Source organism: Manacus candei, unplaced genomic scaffold (assembly GCF_025592945.1).
Source record: "Manacus candei isolate 608988 ecotype Guabito, Panama unplaced genomic scaffold, ASM2559294v1 h1tg000008l, whole genome shotgun sequence".
Taxonomy (NCBI): Eukaryota; Metazoa; Chordata; class Aves; order Passeriformes; family Pipridae; genus Manacus; species Manacus candei.
In genome coordinates, this window is record NW_026138056.1 from 24,154,857 (window position 1) to 24,177,851 (window position 22,995).

The window sequence follows — 22,995 nt, forward strand, 5'->3', positions numbered from 1 at the left end:
CATTGGTTGATATTTCATAGTGTTTTTCTGCAGATTCATGGATGTACAGCAAGGCAAAAAATTGGTTCTCCTAATTTTTTTTCACAATTTCTTGTCTTAAATAATTTTCAGTCTGCTGTTTGATTTGAAATGTCTTAAATTATTTTTATCAGAGGTGCAAAACTGATGGGACGTCATACTGTCACAGATTTCATAGTGTCTTATGACAGTAGACTCTGAAATAAGAAACAACTTGCCAAAATTCTGTGAATGGTGTTATAGAATGCCAAAATTCTCTGTAATTTTCAGTTTTATTTTTTTTAACTTAGACCTCAGAAGGCAGTAAAGCTGATAATAATCAGGGAATTAAAGCAGCTGTTTCCTGCTGAAATAGTTGCTATCAATTGCACTTGCAAAGCTTTTCCTAGCTGTCTTTTTTTGTTGTTATTTTTAGCAAGATTCTATACAGTGGGTTTACAACAGCATTGAAAGTGCACAGGAGGATCTTCAGAAAACAAACACCAAACCCTCTGGAGATGATGGAGGTGATGCCTTTGACTGCAAAGTGGAAGGTATGTGATGCTTGCTGGATTTTGTTGTTGCTCAGAATGTTGGTGTAGTAGCAAGGAAAATGTAGACAGTGGGTTTGTTTTCAGAGAAGAAATTTTGAGCAGACCGTAAGATGTGTTTTGCATAAGGATTTCCTTTCTTACATTTTCTAAACACGTAAATTTATCATGATACTCTCTGAAAATTATTATCTTTCTCATTTAGAGGAAAAGCTTCTGTAAACACTGGGGAAAATTGTTCCATTTTCATTTGTTAGATACATAATCCTAGGAATTACCTTATTTATTTTCACCACTAGTAATCATTTATGGCAATATAGATACGTTAGTCATTACTGCATGAGAAATAACAGAACAGCTATCCTTCAGATTGTTTTCAGGCAATTAACATTTAGATAAAACTGCATTCTTATGCATCTTGGTAATTAAAGAGTCAGTTAGCATGTGAACTATATTATGTTCTCTGCATAAATGCAGATATTGTGGTTTCATTTCTGAATAGTGACACTTTTCATGGTAGTTTTCTTCTAGTTTATTTAGAAATTCTCAGTTTTCCCTCTTTTGAGGCTTTTTTAATGTCACTGGGTTATATGAATTAGTCTCCTTCAATAACTGTTTGTAAAGAAAGACTCCTGCCTGTTTTGCAGTCCAATATTTTAGCATCTATAAACCTACTGGTGTTCCAATTTTCAAATCATTCAGCTGGTAGCCAGGTTTTTTTGATTAACTTTTTAAAATAGAATGATCGGAACATACCTGTTTCTAGAATGTTTGTCTGTGTCCATTTTAGTTTATTTAATGACCAGCACTTGTCAACTGATTTGTGTTACTTTGTTTATTGTAGAGGTAATTGACAAATTTAACACTATGGCAATAATTGATGGGAAGAAAGATCATGTCAGTCTGACTGTTGACAATGTTCACCTGGAGTATGGAGTGGTTTATGAGTATGACAGCACAGCTGGAATAAAGTGCCATGTCTTGGAAAAAATGATTGAACCAAAGGGATTTTTTAGCTTGACTGCAAAGGTATGAAGCCATTTTTGTATGTGCTAATTCTTACTATGCTTAATACCAATGGAGCAACATGTGTCTTTTTTTTATTCTTAGGATTATGTGTATTTCATCTAATACCTTATAATTGGTCATCTTAATCTCTCTGATGTTTTGAAGGGAGTTACTTCTTACACCACATTGTGAGATTTGCTAAAGCTGGTCTAGTCAATGATTCAAATGAGTGGCCTGAAAGATGTTAATTCTTGCTGTAGTTGCAATTTCATATAAAATATTTAAGGTGTTATTTCTTAACTGCTTAAGAAATATTTTTCCCTTGTTGTATATGAAGTAGTTAAGTAAAGAGGTACTTCCAGCACACTGATTCTGGCCTTAAATAGTGCAGTGTCATCCCCTTTAGTGTTTAGGCTGGCTATTTAAATACTTCGAAGTTATTACAAACAATAAGGAGAAGTAATGTGGCAATTTTGGGGTAATATTAAGTTTGTATCAGGTGATAGTGATCTAAATGACTACAAAAGGTTCACTGATAAAAAAATCAGATCTCAACTCACAAGACAATAACGAGAATTTTAGTGGTACTTATCCCATATAACTACCTGCTAATGGTTTGAAATGCTCTTAACATAAACTTCTCTCTGTGTTCAGTGTGGTCTTATGCTTCTCTCCATATGCATCTTTTTTTGCTGTGTATTTATTGTTGCTTTGCATTTTTAAACAACTGTATTCTGCATCACATGGAGTAGGGGAGTGAATTAATTCTGGACTACTTTCCTATACTGTGCAAATCTATGTTAACTATTAAGATGAGAAACTATCCAAAGCTGTGCTGCAGAATGCAATTGTTGGAAAGTACAGCTGCAAAAAACCTCCACTTAAATTATTTAAATTTGTCTTATTAATTAAACCTTACATAAAGGAAGCTTAAAAGTGTGACCAAAGTGACTGGAGTGTTTTAATGCAGTAACTCAACATGATAACAGAAGAGTTAAAGACTTTCCTTAATTCACCTGGTGGGGACATGAGAAAAAAAAATTCTCATAGAATCTAATAATTTATAATCTCTGACTTCTTGAAAACTTCAGATTTTGCACTCCAAAATTTCTTCTTATTTTTTTTTCTATTGTGAAGCTTATAAATCATATCTTATGTCTTTGATGGTGAATAGGATAACGATGAGCTGTAGCAGAACTGAATAACAGACAGGGCACATGGTGTGACTCTTGGGGATGGTCCTGTGCAGGGCCAAGAGTTGGACTTGATGATCCTTGTGGATCTCTTCCAACTCGGCATATTCTGTGATTCTGTGATAAATCGGATAAATCCTATGATGGATTAGTACTGGTTTGGTTGGTTTTCTTTAAGTATTTCTAAAACATTGTGAACCTTTTCTTATTTAGATGCCTTGCCTCAGTCTAGACTTCGTGTCCTGCTATAAAGTTTTTTTGGGTGTGTTTTTGAAACGTATCTCCAGAGTTGGACACAACCAGCAATAGGCACCTTCCAAGATCTATAGCACAGTGAATTTCAATGCCTGAAATACAACTCTAACTCAATAAAAAAGGACTATATACTACCCTCATCTCTTCAACATGCCTTTTGTTTAGTTTTCTCTCAGCATTATTTGCTGGTGCTATTTCCATCATAGCAAGACTTCAGTCTTTGCTGGGTATTACAGCTTATTCTGTGCCTTATTTCCTAGTTTTGCATGCAGAATAAATGTGAGGATAACACTCAGTTTTCTTGTATGCTTTTTCAATGTATTAGTAGTGCTTATACTGCCAGACTGAAGCTTTGCTACGAGTAAAGAATTAATTAATCAGCTTTACATAATATATGCTGATCAAGAAAATACAGCAGATAATGTATTTCAGAGGAGCCATAGTAGTTCCATTAGGAGGAAATTAGTAGCAAATCCATTATCAGACAATGTCATGAGAAGCCAAATAAAAATACTTATGGGTATAACTTTGCAGGATTTAAAGAAACCTCTTTGCTTCCCAGGTTTAATTCATTGTTGTTATGCACCAATGCGTGTAATGTTAAAAGGCAACTGATTATCAGGCTTTTCAGCTTTAATTGTAAGAGATGATTAGTAAGGGGTTAAGTAAGGGAAATTTTAGTCAACTTGATTTCTTAATGTACTGCTTTTATTATCTTAGATTCTTGAAGCACTGGCAAAAAGTGATGAACATTTTGTGCAGAATTGCAACAGCCTCAATTCCTTAAATGAAGTGATCCCCACCGAGCTTCAAAGTAAATTCAGTGTCATTTGCAGTGAGAAAATTGAGCATATTTACAGAAGAATCTCTAGTTATAAAAAGGTATGACCGACATTTCCTTAGTTTTAAGGGAAAAACTGGGGAATGTGGTACAGTTTGAATAACTCTTCAAAATGTCTATTGCAATGGCAAAAAATGTGGCTGAAAGTTTAGCTATTTTGAGGTGTGAATGCCTTAACTGATTAATTGCTTCAATTGTTTTCAAATCACGCTCTTTACTGTCCCTTGTCTAGACACTGTGTAGCTTTGTATCTTTTCCTGTTTGCTGTGTTCAGTTGTAGATACAATCAATTGCATATTTCCACAGAAGGCCCATCATTCTTGTATGTGTCTTAAACCAATACTCCAGTGAATTTGCAGATGTTAACCAAAAATGAAGCAATAACAGAATTGTTTTTTTCCTTCTAGTGTATCTTAGTTTGAAATACCAAATTGTTACTCTTTTATTCATCTTTTTTTCCCTTCAAATTGGTGTGACGTTTTCTAGCATGACTGTTAATAGTAACATTTCTGTAAATTATTAGATTGACTTGGGCTAATTAAGCATTATAGCATGGAAAAATGAAGAGATGCTTGAGATCTAAATTAATGATATGTGAATGAATAAATAACCCAGACTACGACCTCTGCCACTGTATTTCTCTGTAGTTGTTTAACCAAGCAGGGCATAAATGAATAAACCATTTGCCATTTTGTTAGTGCAAACTTATTTTCTCATCCAGGCTCCTCGTTCCTCTCTCACATAACCTAATTTGCGGAGTGTGGTATTATTTTGAAGTAGGCTCAAAATGGCTCCAGAGAACTGTCTGTGCCCTGTCTCAGTTCATTTGGGGATCTGAGTTGTGACATTTACAAACTAGTCTGTTCTGAGAGTTAATACACAAAAAATTGAAAAGAAAAAGGGGAAGGAAAAGCAAGTTGAATATAGAAGCTTCACACATTTCTAAAAGATATATGGAAAAGAGTGGATAGTGTTTTCTTATTTTTCAAGAAAAAAGTAGGGAGAAATGTTAGGAATAGCTTCAGTAGGATGAAGGTCAAAATCAGCTTGTCAAAGACTTTTTAGGGTGCTCTCTGGCAAGGAATGGAACAAATCGAGTTGAATTAATGGCAACATCAAAAGGATTCTGATACTGCACTAGCAAACATCCAATCTCTCTGTTGTTTGCCTGAATTACAAACCTTCATGTTTCCAAATTGGTTAAAAATCAAAATACCTTTTTAAAAATGAAATTCATTAGTTTTCACATTAAGAATTAGAGTTGAAATAACATGTAGGTGGTTTATATATTTTCTGTAGCTAAAAAATTTGACTATAATACATGGTCCCTCTACAGGAGGCCAAGACAGTAAATGAAACTTTGTTGTGTTTGCTGGATGTGAAGGGAACAGCCTCAAGGAAGTTTACATAGTTCTTACACTGTTTAGAAGCAGATATTGCTGATACAAACTGCACTTTCAAGTTCATCTCCTCAAAAATCAGTCATTTCAGTTATAGCTTTTAATGACAATTAGTAATGCAGTGAACTGCAGGAATAGATACATGGTTTTCTTGGCAAGGTAAAGGTAACCATAGTTACAGGAGAGTTTCGGAGGGCCTGAGCCCAGCTTGGCTCCTGGTTTCATTGTGAAAGTTCGAATTATATAAATAGAAGCCTTTTAGATTTCTGCAGTCCCTACTATTATTATTATCAGAACATTTTGCTCCTAATAGACCTCGAGTCCAGTGCCATGAGTCCCAGATGTTTCTCAACACATATATGAAAAGAATTTTGGTCCTGACTTATGACCTGATTAAATCATAGCCAGGCATTTGGTCTCTCTGGAGCAGGATGTGTGGGAGATCGAGATGTGAAATATGTACAGCTTGCAGAAACATTTTCATCGTTGAATGTCCTTAGTGCCCTTCTTAACAATTTGTACATTCTTCAGACTTTGAACAATTCCATAATTGGGTTTCTTGTAACTTTCCAGATCTTGTTGTGATCTAAAGATTTAAATGTAACTAACCCATCAAAAGTTCATCAGGCTGAAGTAATATGGCACCAAAATAAACAGAAATTTAAGTCCCTGCACAAGAAAGTGTTACTTCACAGAAGGGATGTGCCTTTGTTCAACTGAAGTGTTTTGACCGATTGAATTTGTACTGACATTTATTAATGAAGAAACTTTTCAAGTTAACTTTGAAAATATTCTTATGGTCCATAGCTGAGGTAGGTCTGTGTAATATTTTGACTGGAGAGATACTGTGATTAAAATACCAGGGACTTGGAACTGATTACATCTTGCCAGAAAAAAACTCTGTCCTAGCAAAAAACTCCACTGAAAAGGACACGTATTGACAAAGATTCTATTTGTGACTGACAAGGCTCTTTGCCAATGGAAGAGCTTGATCTCATGACTTTTATGATTCTGAAGTAGGTGTATTTTCTGAGTGTCCAAATTTAGTACAGTTCAGTGTTCACCATTTTGGGTTGACATTTTTCATCTTAAAAACCAAAAAACTCTAAGCCTGTCCAGGACTCTGCACAAAATTTCAGATGTTAGAGTGAAGGAGATGTGGCTAAGCACTGTATTAGAATTAAAATGTAAAACAGAGGGGAAAAAACCCCATCCTTCATTTCTGAGCTGATATATGGCAGGGGAAGAAGAGATGGTAGACTAGGAAAGTCTGAAAAATGTGGTGTTTGCAGTTTTTATGTACTAGTGTTTATCAGCTTCCTAGAATCACTCAAAATAGAAGAATGGTTGAGGTTGGAAAAGACTTCTGGAGGTCTTGTCCAGCCAGCCCTGCTCAAGCAGGGCCACCTAGAGATGATTGCCCAGAATCATCTTCAAGGAGGAAGATCCAAAAACCTCTCTGGGCAATGTGTGCATGATCACCCTCACAGTGAAAAAGTGTTTCCTGATGTTCAGAAGGAACCTCCCATGTTTCAGTTTGTGACCATTGCCTCTGGTCCTGGCACTGGGCACTGCTGGAAACAGCCTGGCTCCATCCTCTTTGCACCCTCCCATCAGGTATTAGAATGCACTGATGGGTTCCACCTGAGCTTCCTCTTCTCCAAGCTGAAGGCTCCCAGCTCTCTCAGCCCTTCCTCATGGCAGAGATGCTCCAGTCCCTTAATCATCTTAGTGGCCCTTCACTGGGCTCTCTCCAGTATGCCCATGTCTATCTATGGGAAGCCCAGATTTGGACCCAGTACACCAGGTGTGGCCTCATCAGTGCTGAGGAGAGGAACAGGATCACCTCCCTCAACCTGTGGGCAATGCTTCTCCTGATGCAGCCCAGGATGTCGTTAGAGAGGATTTCATCTTCCTGAATATGAAATAGTTTCCAATTCTCTCTTTATTATAGTTTCAGACAAAAATTTCATAATTTTTTGCAAGACATTGACATCTTTGTCAGCAGGTGTTTATGAATGTCACATGCAGTAGACCACTGGATCATAAGGCAGTACCAGGCTTTCTCTCTCTAAGAAAGATACTTAGTTTTTTATTATGTTCCATGGGAAATAAAGTATATAGTTTTGTTACAAAGCTATTCACATTTTAAAATATCATTTACTTCAAAAAACAACCCCTTAAAAGTATAAAATGAAAAATCTTTTTCTTTCCTTTGTAGAGAAAGCTAGAAACTATGAAGTCAGGACAGCTTAATTCATGGATGGCTGAAATATTTTAAGCTTTTGTTTTCTAGTCAGGTACACAAGTATTGCCAGCCAAGTGCTGACACATGAAGAGCTACTAATCAAAATTTGATTTTCTTTCTCACTTCTAGTTTTCAAGAGTATTAAAAAACAGAGCTTGGCCTACCTTCAAACAAGCTAAGTCAAAGATTTCACCACTTCACAGCAGTGATTTCTGTCCAACCAATTGCCATATCAATGTGATGGAAGTGTCTTACCCTAAGACCTCAACTTCCCTTGGTAGTGCCTTTGGTGTTCAGTTAGACAGCAGAAAACATTCTTCCCATGAAAAGGAAAATAAAAACACTGATCAAGGTAAGTCAGTTGAGCTTGTAAAAACTGCTTCCAGTGCTTCTGATTTATAGTCTTAAAAGGTTTAGGTTTATGGCCCAAATAGGAAAATTAAGGACAAACTTTTGTGAAATCACCCTACTTTTGAAACCTTGGCTTATTTTAAAGCATAATAAAGGCTAGTCATAATTTCACAATAACTTTTTCCTAAATAGCTTGGCTTTGATATGCAAATAAAATGCAAAATTAAATAATTCATGAAGTTTTAAGCAGGAAAATGTTTTAATATTTGCTAGGTATTTTACTAGCTTCAAAATATATTTTGAAAAAGAGATGATGATGTCATCTTTTTGAATTATTCCTAGGTAAACTGAATCCCATGATTTATGTCCAGCATACCATTACTACTATGGCTGCCCCTTCAGGACAGTCTCTTGGCCAGCAAGAGGGCCACGGTCTGAGGTACCTCTTAAAAGAAGAAGATTTGGAAACACAAGATGTCTATCAAAAATTGCTATTCAAATTACAAACTGCACTGAAAGAGGTGGAAACATGTGTCTGTCAAATAGATGAGTAAGTAAATGTTAACATCTGGACTTGCCTTTATTTTTTCAATTGAAGATGATACATCTGGATATTGTTTTTGTATAGTGTAGGAATCAGTGATGACCTCAAATAGAATTAAAATAGGATAAAGAAGCTAAGTGTAGGTAATACTACATGTTTTTCCCAGCATCCCTGATTCTTTTTTTTCACAGTTTAGCTTGTAGTTTTTCCCTAGAATGTGGAAAAACTAAATATTTTGCGGTGAGAAAAATGAGACACACACATCATCTAAAATTTCACTAAGAATGGAAACAAAGGGCAGAGGTATAAAAATAACTGTTATTGAACTCTTCGGGTATTGCTGAACAGTCCCACTGATGAATTTTTAGGTAAGCATTATTCACCTATAGGAAGAGTATTAATGTTTTAGACATTTTTCGAAAACAAATTTACCTTAATGAAGAACTATGGATCTAGGGAGAGCCACCCTGTATTGATTAGGACACTTGGCTTGAATGTGGAAGACTCAAAGTCTCATCACAGTCTATCCTAATTCAGGACAAGGATTGATAACTTTCTTTTTCATTTGTGAACTATGTGGGTTGACTGCTGGCTATTTGCTATCTTGGGATAAGGATGAAGAAGGTTAAGAAGTATTTCCGTTTTGAAAGATCCCACATGCAATGCAACTGTCAGAAATTATTAATTTCGAAAATATAAATAACATAAATTTTTGAGTTTAAAAGACAATCTCTCATGATCTCCAGTTTAGAAAAATAGTGCATCATTGTTTCTCATGTTATCTTGAAGACTGTGGAGTGATTATGTAATGTCTTACATACTGCAGTGGGAATGAACGCAAGAGTTACATCAATATTTTTAAGAAAATGTTGTTTTCCCTACCTTTATGTAGATCTGCTAATTATCACGCTGAAGATGAAGTCAGTTACTTAAATTCACAATAATTTCAGTGCTTGGGTGCACTTAAAAATGACTGTCTGTAAAGCCTATGTTGTTCTCTTCCTCAAGGAAGTCAGAGAATTGTGTATGGAAGTTCAGTTAGTATTTCAGGAAGTTCCAGTTGTAGTCTGCCACACCTTTCCTTTCGACTCCCTTGAGCCTGTGATGCAAAAGCACAGGAAATTCTGAGCCTTTCTTTCATATATATGTATATATAAATACACACACATACATTTATGCATTGTGTGTACAGAAATATATATATGTATCTGTGCATATATTCATTTGGAAAGTCATACAGTTATGACAGTAAACATGAGGGTTCACTTTTTTCTTTCCTAAATTTCCTGTATGCTGACCTAGTAGCATGTCTTGTATAAGGTGCACAGATTTATTTAGCAAATTTTACCTTTGGCTATTTGTAAAAATGATACTTTTCGTGCTTTATTCCTCATGGACTTTGAGTGGACTGCCAGTATTTAATTACTGTGGAGAAAAGTGGTTCTATACAGGAAACAGAATAGCCAAGGGACCTACTTAAAAGTGCTGAACAGGGAAGAGCTACATCATGTATTATATTACAACAGCTACATCATGTATTATATTACAACATAGTTAGAGCTACTGATTAACTCTTGAGAGAAAAATTAGGACTACTAAAAAACAAAGATAGAGTAATAAGATAGGATAATCCAACAGCTGTGCCTTAATTAGAAATATTTGTACTTGTAACAGATAGGAGGAAATGCTTTCACATATTGAGTTTTTTATAAAGATAGTAGAACTTGTTTTCTGTTATGACATAACAACAATGAAATTTATGCCTTTATTTACAGAATTGCTTGTTATTATAAGGAGGATTGCAATATGCAATCCTCATAATTATAATTTTCTCAAGACAGAAAATAGGAACATGGTATCACAATTCTTAATTTATATGATATTATAGAAACATTGGACTACTAAATGACTCTGTTATAAATTAAGAAAAAAACAAAACAAAGAAAAGTATATTTAAGCATGATTATTGGGAAGGGGTTGCATCCAGGTTTGGGGTTGTGTGTTTTAAACTCCCTGAATTTCTAAGAGCACTTCAGTGAGCTCAGGAACTACCAGCTCCTCAACTCTGTTATGCAAAGTTCCAGCTTTCGTTCATGGTAGTTTAGCAGAAATTTTTCCTTAGAAAAAGTGCCTGCCTGCTGAGAGAAAGGGAAATGCTCCCTTAGGAAAAGCTCCAGCTACCCTAATCAGTCTTTTACTGAGCTCTTGGCAGAAGTGACTAAACAGTCACATAAAAGAAAAGTGTATAATAGACTGTCTGTGTCTTGACAAATACTTACTCAGGGGAAGATATTTTCAGGAGCTGAAATTGCAGTTCATTATGCTTGTTTCTTACTCTTGATTATTTTCTTACAACAACAAAATCCACAAGAAGTTACCAGAATTAATCTACCCAAAGCCCATTTTTACTTTTTGAAGTGGATGATAACAGTAACACAAGAACAAGCAGAAGTATAGATTAATCCTTGTTCTTATCTCATTTTATCTTCCAGCAGGCAGGACTACATGGTGTTCTTGAAATGGACCTTTTGGTTTAAGAGCACTGTTAGAATCATCTACCAGGAATTTTTCTAATTCCTTTTTGAAACCCTTTTATGTTTTTGTATTCAGAAAATAAGTTTTACAGGTATGAAGAACTGATTTCTTAAGGTTTACACTTCATTAACACATTTATTTTAGGACAAGTTCAGGAGCACCCATGCTATTAATGGACACATAGATGGACACTGAATACTGATATAAAATACGGGCCCCATCTATCTTCCCTTCCTTGTGGAATCCTGCTAACCAGTGACTTAAATGGTTGGAAGGAGCTTAAGAGTTGTGATTTCACACTGATATGAAGTGTTAAGGCATTATGTAGCCCAAAAGATGTCAGTCTAGTGGATGGGTGGGTTTCAAGTCCAGTGAAATTGTAACTTTAGTATCATTTTTGTATATTTTAGATACAGTTCAGTTCAGTATCTTTACCTATATATGGGTTAAATATCTGTCTGTTCCCTTCAGAAGTAAGAATTATGTGTAACAAAAAGATCTAACATAAGTTTGAATCTTACTGTGTATTTGGTAGAAACTTTGCCAGCTGACCACTCTGACAGCTCCTTCAATAAAACCTTGCTACCGTGTCTAAGTAAAAAAGCTTAGTTCAGTGTCTTCTTATTTCAGATAGTTAGAAGTTAGTTTCTGCATGAAAAACAGTACTTTTCAAATCCAAATATGAGTTTGAAAATGTCATTCTAATGGAGTGTTTGAGCAATATGAATTAAAGGACAATTGCCCATTATAGCTGTTCTGATCTTGAAAGTAAATTAGAACATCTCGGTATGAGTTAATCACCCAATAATATGAATTTTTTGCTTCCAGTATTTGTGCATGTTCTAAAAGTAGCAGTCTGAACTGTTCTCTCTTCTTGGCTGGATGTCACTTTTGTGCTCATCACAGACGCATGTATATTAATCATCAGTTTTACTGCTGATAATGTCTTAGACAATTTGAATGTCAGGAATTACATAGAGATGTTAATGAAGATCCTTAAAATGCCCTAGTAAAATAGCTTGTGATGCAAACTGGTGTGTCTAGTGCAGCAGTAATGAGAAAAAATATGTTTTTCGTATACAGTTTCATTGGTTTGTTTTCTTAATTTGTGCTGGGAAGTACATAATTCATGTCTAGAAATAGTTATGCTAATATAAACTTTGACCCTAAGTGTCCAAAACTGTGCTTTATTTCTTCCCCAATTGGAATCATTACCTTCATAGACAATTGAATATTTAGTAGACCTAATGGGTTTCACTGTTAGACTTTTTAGCAACAGAATCTGTCACTTCTTTCCCTTGTTTCAAATAGATACAGACTGAATTAAGATGTTCCCTTCACATATTATAGCCTAGTAGTTGGAGGATGATGAGAAATTTTGTCCTGTTGCTAGCTCACTTTTGAAAAACATGAATTTATCTTTTTTTGTTTGTTTGTTTCACAGCCTTCTTTCTTCGATAACATATTCTCCCAAATCAGAACGTAAAACGCCTGAGCCCTTAATACCAGCAGACAGTGATAATGAAAAGGGTGAAAGGAACGGAAAAAAAGTCTGTTTCAGTGTGACAGGTGATGAACAGGAAGATTCTGGTCATGATACCATCAGTAACAGGGATTCTTACAGGTAACTTTACTAATAATATTTTTATTTGTCAACTGAATCAAACCTGGAGGTTTATATACTATAGAGAGTTTGTGAAGAATATCAGAATATAATGATTCTGACTTTTCTAACAGAGAAATAACTAGCCTCAAGATGTGGAAACTAAACTTTTATGTGTACAGATTAATTATTAGATCTTAGCATCCCAAACCTTTTTAGAATATCGCAGTGGGAGGTATAAAGCTTCACTTTAGGTTACCGGTCTTCTAAAAAACAGAAATAACTTGTGTTATTATGTCTAACAACAGTTTAAATAACTGCCATGGAAAGCAAGATGACAGAGCTGCCACTCTTCCTGATCTAAAGAAAAAAATATTCTGTTTTTCAGCATATATTCCTCACCTTCTTTCACTCTAAATATTGTAGCATCAACTCACCTCTAGAATTCAGAATGCATCACTTTTACTGTGAATGAAAATACAAAGAATTTTGAAAAGGAAAGAGTAATTATAGCAAGTGTGGTTCTTACATAGATTATATTCTGTTTCTTCGAGGGAACTGGTTAGCTACATGATCTAAAATCTAAATTAAAACTTTTAACTGCAAGTAAAATAAGAGTTTATTATTTGTTCATTATCATAGTTCATTATTATTCTCAGAAAGTAGAATCTCAGTAGGGTCATAATTTTTCTACAGAACTGTGCGTTGCTGAGATGTGTTTCATAAGCTGATACTTGATTACTGCAGCCTGGTAGATAGGAATTCTTTGTCAGAGTAGAAACAGAAATATACACATAATTTTGAACAGAAATAAATGTAGACATAATTTGCACAGATCAGTCCTTTTCTTACACACAAGAAAAGTGCTGTTTAGGGTTTTCTGCATGTCTGTGATGTGTCAAACTGACTAAGGAGGAGCTGCTCCAGTGGTGTGCGCTTGCTCCTGTTAGGAGGTTTCCTGGGTGGCACAAGACTTGTATAAGGAGAAAGAAGGTGTGCCCGAGGCCATGAGTGTCTCTTTGTTCAAAATATTTTCTTTATTCTGGTTCTGACTGTTTAGGAATAATAAAATCTATAGTTCCATATGCAGAATAATCATAAAATTTGTGCATTTAGGACAAGCGTTGGAGTGAGATTAGGCTGTTTTGTTTCCTTGCTTAAATAATTTTAATAGTCAATACTTAAAATCTCCAGATCCCATAATGGCACAGTGGTTATTATTAGAAATGTTAGGCTAATTTCAGCCATTAGAATGCTCTTATTTTGTCTCCTTCTAAACCTTATAATACACCATAATAAACATGCAGAATGATACAGCAAATACATCTAATCTGTTTCTCATTTTCCTGTGTTTTATTTTCTCATGCTCTGCACAATCCAGTTTTAATTAACCTTCATCTTCCCTTTGGAGACTTTACTAAGTGAATGGAGTTAGTTAGAAAACATTTCTTAATATCCAGCCAGAAATTTCTAATACTCCTTGGGACTGTTCACCCTCTATTAGGAACATGTTGTTACTGATGTCTTTTCATCTGCTTAATGGTTATGATAGTAATTATATCATATTGCTTCATTTAAAAGTTTATCCCATTCCCTTACCTTGTTGATTTCAGGTCCAAAACATATACCTTAGCCAGGAAAGGTAAATCCGTATGCCTAAATTAGTAAAAGGTTACCTCTGTATCTACAAAAATAAAGAAAACAAAGAGGGAGCACATGGGTACATGTATAACTGCAACAGTATATGAAGTATGGATACTTCATATACAAGTATATCTTGGTGAGTGGGTACATTCAATTCATAAAACAAAAGCCAGATCATTACATATAAACATCCCTTAGGTACACTTCTACATTATCTTATATTCATTTGGGTTTTTAAGACTCTCTCTTCTGGATGATTATTTATGCATTTCCTGCACTGAAAGTAAATGATCTCCATGTGGCTAAGTAACTCTGAAGACTGTGAATTCAGATTTATCTTCATAGGATTTTTAGTACAAAAGTGTATGTCTTACTCTTGTTTTGCTGCCGAAGTAGGTATATTCTCCATGTATTTTCTATGCACAACAATTTATTTTGAGAGAAAAGAGAAGAAAAAACCCACAAATTTTAATTCCAAAATCTCCTTACTAGACCAATATGGGTGACATGTTGTGTGCATAGAAGTTTTAACTGAAACCACAGATATAAATGTCTATACATTTCTAAAAAAAATGAACAGCTGGAAAAAATGGGATCATAAACTATCTTTTGGCTGGCAAGAAAAATAGTTTGTAATTTGAGTTTTGGGGCTACTCAAATGGATCAAATCTCTTATAAACCCATTATGGGACACTATTTTGCAAGTTGTAAAGTCTTGACATTTTTATTAGCTGTGGACCAGGAGTAAATGTAGAGTCACTAAAACATTTTAGGCCACAGTTTCAATAACTGCAATTTGTGTAATAAAAGTTAGTTGTTTTGCATTGAAAGTGTATATTACCATTTTGCAAGTAACTGTTCATATGCAAGGTGAAGGGAGACAATCGAAGCATCTATTTTGGGAAACTGGTCTTCTCAGTCCTACTAGGATTGCAAATTAAATGATAACCTAAGCACAGGGATCTTTATTGTGTATGAAGAATTACACAGATCACCTCTTCATTAAATTTAAGAGAGGGAAAAGGAAAAAAATTCCATAACTTTGTTACGGAGTCTGTTAAAGAACATAACTTTATTTCTTTTTTTGTTTTGTGTTTTATTTTCAAGCGATTGCAACAGCAATAGGAACTCCATTGCCTCTTTCACCAGCATTTGTAGCAGTCAGTGCAGTTCTTATTTTCACAGTGATGAAATGGATTCAGGTATGTTTAGAAAAGTCAGCTATGAATCTGTCATCTGTTGCTTTTATTCAATTTCATTACTTTAATTTGCATGGCAGTTTTATTGTTTTAGTTTTAAAAATTGCATCCTCCTTCATAATAGAAGTGCATAATCTTGCTTCTGCCTAGCTAGTGCTGCACTTAAGAGTCCTTCTGTGAGAGAGATGCAACATACCAGTGTCTCTGTGAATCGACTCTATTAGAAGAGCTCTTGGAGGCACTGCTTTTAAAGTCTTTCATGTCTTGACCTTGACAGTGCATTATGTTGCACAGAGCAAGGAGCATTTTAGGTGAGCGTGGAATGCTCTCCCAGCCTGTGTCAGCACCCAGAGGGCAGGATATGGCTGTGTATGTTTGTAGGAAGGAATGTGAGACCACATAGAAGCACATTCTTGTTTATGCCGTGACAAATTGAATTTAAATAAATGCAGCTGCTAATAGGAATGAGATGAGATTTAACTGCTTGGAGTACAAGGTCATATACTCAGGGAGTAATAATAAAAAAATATTTGCTCTAAGCTGGGAGTTTATCATTTGAGAATGACTTAGGAAAAGAAAGAACTGGGCGTATTAGTTGAATATGAGCCACCAGTGAGATTTGGCCATAGAGAAGGCAAGTTTTTATTGCTGGTTGTACCAGGAGAAGTATTTTCAGTTGGGACAGAAAAGTATTAAGACATTATGCAAGGTATCTGAAATAGCTTGTGAATAATGCAGAATAATGTGAATAAGGCTCTTACAGAGCTGAGCAAATACAGAGGAAAGGATGAAGGACATAGAGAACTGTTTATAAAAGAGAAGACCCAGGATCTGGATCTTCAGCTTAAGATGTAAATGAGCTGATATCTGTCTGTGCAGCATCAAACTGTAGTACCAACTGAGGTGCCTAAAATAATATATCTGTGCTAGCCAAGCACAGTACGGTGTTCAAGATGATAAATACTGCTGCTCAGTGAAACTCTCACTCTTTGGATGACTAAATTTTCTCCTAGTTCCAAAGCCAACCTGGCTAACTCCAGATCAGTGCTCTTGGGCACCATGCTCCATCTGATGCAATTAAAATCCTGTCAAGGGGTATAACTGCTGACTGTAAGGGAAACTAAAGGAGCTGAAAAAGAAAAAGAAATGCTGTATGAGTGTTTCACTGACATAAGAATGATGTGACCATGAATATATTTGGATTATAAATTATCAAGTGGCTACTTCTTATATGTCACTGTACCATCAAGTAGGAAAACCAGTTTTAAGCTCAGTTTCTCACAGTTTTTGAAAGAGTTTGGCTTGCATCAGCTGCTGTCTGAGAGAGAGCGAGTGCCAATACAATGACCTAAGAGAGTCTTTCTCCTTTGCACTCTCTTAGGAAATTATGTGGTATGTGCTACTAAAAACTTATATGAAATACAGGATATGGATGTTGTATTCTTGTTGAATTACTGAATTCTCATAACCATTTAATTAGTAAGATCATTAAGACAGTGAATTGTCTGTGGAGTCCCTCTGGAAACTTTATGGTGAATGCATTTCAGTGACTTTGTGGTTTGCTACATTAGATTTACACTACTTAGATGTTTAGTATGTTCTCCAGCATAGAAGAATCGTGTGTTCTGGTCACAGGATGGTTGAGGTTTGAAGGGACCTTTAGGGATCATCCAGTCCAGTCCCCTCCTCAAGCAGGCTCATGCAGAGCAGGTTTTCCAGGACCTTGACCACTTGCGCTTTTAATAGGGTCCTTTCTTTAAGAGCTATTTCTGTATTATTGAGTGACTAGTAAATGCAAAGTATGTAGAGAGTACAGTTACTATAATCCTGAAAGACATCAGTCTGTGTGCAAAGCAAATTATCTAAGATTCAGAGCTTTGGTAAAACATTCTGTAACTTCTGAACAGTTTTTCATTTTAAAATATTTTTCAGGCGATGAGCTTCCCATAAGTGTTCGAATCTCCCATGATAAACAGGACAAGCTCCATAGCTGCTTGGAGCATCTTTTTGGTCAAGTATGTGATTATTTTCCTTGGCTTTGATACTAATGTCTGTGTTTGAGCTAAGATGTCTTTCGAAAATACTTCTTTTTCTTTTTACTTTTGCTTTCCACTGTTTACTGGGATGGTATGTATTTACTCATTTTCCTTCAGTTTTCTGTAAATAGTCCAAACCTGCAATTTAAACAGGTCCTTAAATTTAGTCTAACATTCCCTAGCTTGTTACCTTAACTAGACCCATTAGGTAAGAAAGAATCCAAAGTTGCTTGTCTGTAGTCATATTTCTTAAAGAAAGAATTTCTGACTGTTGCTGTAAAATACATCTTTCTCACAGAACCTTGATCCCAACAGGTTGATTCAATTGTAAGTCTTCTGAAAGGACCAGCTGTGATGAGGGCCTTTGAACAGACAAAATACTTTACACCAGGTCGAGGCCTCCAAGGTAACACTTAATTCTAGCTATCAGAATCAAAAGGCAACTTAAAGAGGGCATGGATATGGCTATCCGCTCCTTAAGCTGGTTGTTAAAGAACTGATTTTGCTTAATCTTGGTGTATTCTGCAAAAATTGTCGAAATTCATGTCAATTAGATCTTAATTCTTAGTTGAAAACTGGCTTCTTACACTTTTATTGCACAATGTATGAAAGGATTTCAGGTTTGTTGGAAAGTCAACTGAATTGTAGACTCTGAACTGACTAGCACTGCTGAGGTTTTTGCAGCAAGAAGTAGGTTTTTTATATTGCAAGTGTTTTTATTACAGTTTTGCCTCAACTACTGAAGCCATTCCTGATCTGTTTTATTACCAATGCCAGATTTTTTTTTTTTTGTAGTTATATTATTTTTGAAGCTGATTTATAAATAATTTGTGAATGTAAATTTATAGTCACAGAAGTATTTATACCAAATATATGCTTATGTAAGTATCACTGGTTGCTTAAAAAAATATCCTGTAGGCAAATTCAGATACTCTACTAACACTTCTTGCATAGTTGCCCAAGTCTAAGTGTATAAATAGGTATCTAGTGGTAGTCATAAGATTGTGATGAAAAATACAAAGAACTTCTTTTGGTGAACTGAGTTATAAAAAAAAAAAGAAAAAGGTTCAGCAGGAAACTGAAAGTTGTATTAATATGTATAAGAAGTTTTATTGATCCTACATGTCTGTTGGCAAAGAAAACTGATTTTAGATGGCCAGAGTGTAGTAAGAAGGTAGTACAGAGTGTATCAAGATCTCACTGAAATCAACAGTGCATAATTACTGTATCCCAATTATTTTGGGGGGTTTTTGGGGTTTTTTTGTTGTTTCCAGTTTTGGGACTAAGATAATGGAGATCAACCTAGAGCAGGGTCGCACAACAAAATGTGACATAATAAATGTAGAGTTAGACACAATATATAGACACATCAGATATGTTATTCTTGATCTGCATCATCTTCATGAACTGTACAAGGAGCACTTCAATTATTTGAAAGATAGACTAGCAATAAGTAATTTTGGTTTAAATTTAATTTTCTGATTGAAGTAATTTTGCCTCTAAAAGTTCCAGGGTCCCACTTACTCCAAGGAAACATGTACCTTCTGTGTTATGTTTCTGGTTCAGAAAGAATCATCTTTGGGGATGCTGTTCGTTCTCTCCTTGGATTAAGTAGAGAGCTTAGATGTTAGACCCATCACCATAGCTTTAACTAGAGTTAAATAAGTTGACAACTCCTTGAGCAGTGAAAACATTTGGGAAGAAATAATGTCTTATTGTGGCTTTCTCAGGACATTTAAGCAGAAAAATACTATTTTTATCCTCGCTTAGAGTTTCAGCAGGAAATGGAACCAAAGCTTAACTGTCCAAAGAGGCTACGACTCCACATCAAGCAAGACCCTTGGAACCTTCCCAGCAGCGTCCGGAGTCTTGCCCAGAATATCAGAAAATTTGTTGAAGGTTAGTAAGAACAACATGATCATAAATAAGCACTGGATTAATGATACAGAGCCAAGGGAGGGGAAAGAAAGGGAAGAGATACAACTGCTTCATGATGCTGCTAGGCAAGATTTGCTGAACCCGGTGTAGACTGCAGGACTTCTTTGCATTCTTAATGACAAGGTTAGCGGAGTTTATCTCAGCTGTCTTGTGCTTACCCTGTAGACCCCAAATTGAAGCTTTTCTTGAAATTAAACTCGATTTTCCACTGTCTAAATGGAGAGATGAAAACTCTGCAGGACAGCTTTTGTCCTATGTCTTGGTCTTCTCTGTCTTTGTCTGGACAGAGACATTATCCCTCTGTCATTATCCCTCTAAAGTCATGCTCCCACTTTTGCCATAAAGCCACGGTCTTCACTTAATCCATCCCAACTGATGCTATCACTCCTCCTCCCTCCCACTGCTGTCTAGAAGTTACCAACTACTCCTCCTCTTTACCACCAAGTACTCTGCTCCTCTTCACCATCAAGTGACAATGTGAACTGAGGTTTTCTGCTTTCTCCCCTGTCTTCATAAGAAAACAACTGGGACTTCCTCTCCAGAATATCTTGCCTGTAGTTTCTGCTTTATTTCCTGTGCTGTTTGCTAAAGAAACAGAAAAATGAACAAAATTATTTTGATACAAACCCTTGCACTAGGAGTCTGTGTGGTAACAAAAACTTATGTCAGGTCTAGCTTTAAATTATTTGTGTGTGTTTAGCTTCTTCTGTTTTGTGGGCTAATTTCCATGGTGTCCCATAAAAAAACTGTTAAATACCAGATCACTGGAAAAGAACTTGGTGATAAGTTTTATTAAGATAAACTTTCTAAAACCAACCAGCCAAACCAAACAAACTCCTCCCTCTCTGACTTTTGGTATTTCTGATTTCAGATACAATCATATTTTCAGACCCTGTGTAAGAAAACTGGAAAAAACAGTCACATAAATATCTCCTCTTTCTGAAGTCAATCACATGGGTTGATCCGATACTAGGAATACTTCTTTTAGTTTAATGTTAGCTATCACTAAGTGAATATTTTAATAAATATTTTTTAATCCTTTTTTTCTAGAGGCCAAATTATATTCAAGTATTAATTAGAATTTCTTTCACAGTTGAGGAGGAATGGAAATGTGTCTTCAACAGTCCTTCCTTGCACCCTTTCTGAAGCTTAGCTTACCAGACCATTTTCACATAACTTGTTTACCCATAAATAAAATTAGTAGACCTAACCCATTTTAACATTGGTCATATACCCTCAGTATTGAGCTGAGATTATTCAAATAAATTTGGGGTTAAATCTACACAAAATTTTGTGGGAGAGTTCAGCAAGGTCCAAATGACTTGCTGCTTCTCTATGATACAATTTATTTTTTTTTGTATACTACTATAATGTAATAGTCCTATTTATCAGAAAAATCTTGATGTTTACAGAACAATAAAACTGTTTGCATTTTCTAGTGTTTTACAAATAAGGATGAAACATTGTTTCTCTTAATAAATTACAGTAACTAACTATTGCAGCTGACATGCTTATGAATAGTGCTTGGTTCAGAGAGCTAAATAGTAAAAGGCATTATTCTTGTGCCGTTCAAGAGCATCACACACTCTGCCTTACCTTCTCTCCTCAATGAGTATCAAAAGATGTCTGCCAGTTTTAAATATTGTTGGCTCTCCCTTTCTGTCCATGGCATCTGAGCCTTTGTCGGAGATTTACAAGTGGCTCCTGTGCCATCATCTTACCCAAATACATGGATTTACAGGTAAAATCTTAGGTCGTTTATTCACCATCAGTCTTTACATCTTTCTAGTCTCTTACAGTTTTTTTTCCATTAATTTGATTCCTATTCCACCACCACCATGTCCCAAACTGGGATCACTAATGCCTCTTCCTGAGAAGCACTCTGGGGAATCATGATCCACATCTTCATTGTAAATTTGATTTTCCTGGGGACCAAAGAGCGGGTGTGATACAATGGATACCTGAAAGCCTGTGTTCTTGTGACTTCCCTGACACGAATAGAATGAAGAAGAAATAGAGGAATGGAAGTCAGTAATTGCTTCTCAAGCCTTAGTTTCCAAGGCATGTTTGGACAGGTATATGTAATTCAGTGTTGAAAAGATTCAGGGCAGAATTATTCCTCTCAGGAAATTTTGGGATACTGCTATGATTTAGACAGGTTTAGGCTTATATAAATTAAACTTGAGACACAACCAGCAGCTGGATTTAACTGAAATCAGATGAGCACAAAACAGGGTTAAAATGTTTTAAACAGCTAAATTTTCCCTTCATATCTTCATTTCTTAATTTTTCCTTTCCAGTCTTGCCATCCTACATTGTATTCACAGATGGTCAGGATACCTAGGAGAACCAATAGTACTGCCCTGAGCTATTTCTGGCTGAAAACCTAACATGTGGTACAGAGTCCTCTCCTTATTTCTCCTCATATTTGCCTAATTCAGAAAAAACCCAGAAGATATCACCTCATTTGACTGTTTAGTTGGGCTTCTGAGAACAAGTTGAATAATATCTTGAGATTTTAGAAGAGTCTTCCTGTTGGTTTATAAGTAGGAGGCAATATTTCGATAATTGAGGAAAGCAGATGTATTTGTCTCTTCTAGCAGGTTTAAGAGAGGTCAAAGCAGACCACAGATACAACTTCATTCACCTGGGGGGGAAATTTTAATTAAAACCTCCAGTTATTATAAATATATGTAAGCATTACTAATCAATGCTAAAGTAAGGATGAATACTTTCTTTTTATGCAAATATCAGAGGCTACTGTAATTTTTATTCATTGTTCTGTTGCACTGCACTATTAGGTTAAATTGATTAGTGCTTTAAAGCAGGAGGAGACATGGGAGCCCCACAAAGATGAGATGTTTAAAGTCCTAGATATTAAGATTCTTTTTATTTACTTTTTTTAAAATAATGTGAAGAAGTGGGAAAACTCAGAATGCCTTGATGATGATTGCTTTAATCTGTCAGTTTTCTTTTTATTAGTTTTGGAATTAGAAGAAAAATTAAAAAAAAATAAATAAAAAATCCATGAAGGTTTGCTCCAATTAAAAAAAAAAAACAGAACACAGAAAAAAACACAACCAAAGCTTCGTTGACAGCAGATTTAAAATATATATGGAGATTGCTTTGACTCATTTCATTTGCCCTACTGTATCATTAGAGAAAGAAAAATTTTCTATGATTACCGTAAAGGGCAGCCCTAGAAGGCTAATCTAGTTGTTAGAATTGAAGAGTTCTCTGAAATAGCATGCAGATTCTAGGGGGATTTATCTGGAAATAAGTAACTAAAGAAAAGAATGAAGTTATTTCTTGGAGTGACTGGGCCTACTAAATTGTTAAACCAGTAAAGCTAAAGATGCATTGTTGGTGCAGGTAGATCTTTGAAGATGGAGTGCTTGATTTTAGTGGAGAGAGCAGAAGTCAGGGCAGGAAATGAACAGTCACTGAATAGAGAAAGAATAATGTAGGTACATGATTCTGTATCTGTGTCAGATACGTAACATGGGAATCAGAAAGCACATGAGGAAAAGCTGGGGAATGACTAGTAGGAACCAGGAAAATGAACAAGATGGATAGAAAGAGAGGGACTCAACAACAGAAAGGTGTAAACAGAACAAAGAAGGGAAACATTTTTGTAGTTGCTTTTTCCCAA

At 35.5% G+C, this 22,995-nt stretch overlaps 1 protein-coding gene across 4 annotated transcripts in view; it reads left to right on the plus strand.

Annotated features, from left to right (window-relative positions):
- The window catches only part of PREX2 (phosphatidylinositol-3,4,5-trisphosphate dependent Rac exchange factor 2), a 172,858-nt gene that overhangs the window by 91,197 nt on the left and 58,666 nt on the right, over nucleotides 1-22,995 (plus strand). For all 4 annotated transcript variants that reach the window (XM_051768310.1, XM_051768315.1, XM_051768332.1 and 1 more), the window contains 10 exons: nucleotides 434-551; nucleotides 1,393-1,577; nucleotides 3,725-3,886; nucleotides 7,623-7,845; nucleotides 8,187-8,394; nucleotides 12,368-12,547; nucleotides 15,278-15,372; nucleotides 17,302-17,384; nucleotides 17,721-17,811; nucleotides 19,176-19,304. In XM_051768310.1, coding sequence (XP_051624270.1) covers nucleotides 434-551; nucleotides 1,393-1,577; nucleotides 3,725-3,886; nucleotides 7,623-7,845; nucleotides 8,187-8,394; nucleotides 12,368-12,547; nucleotides 15,278-15,372; nucleotides 17,302-17,384; nucleotides 17,721-17,811; nucleotides 19,176-19,304 — 1,474 coding nt within the window. The remainder of the gene's footprint in view (nucleotides 1-433; nucleotides 552-1,392; nucleotides 1,578-3,724; nucleotides 3,887-7,622; nucleotides 7,846-8,186; nucleotides 8,395-12,367; nucleotides 12,548-15,277; nucleotides 15,373-17,301; nucleotides 17,385-17,720; nucleotides 17,812-19,175; nucleotides 19,305-22,995) is intronic.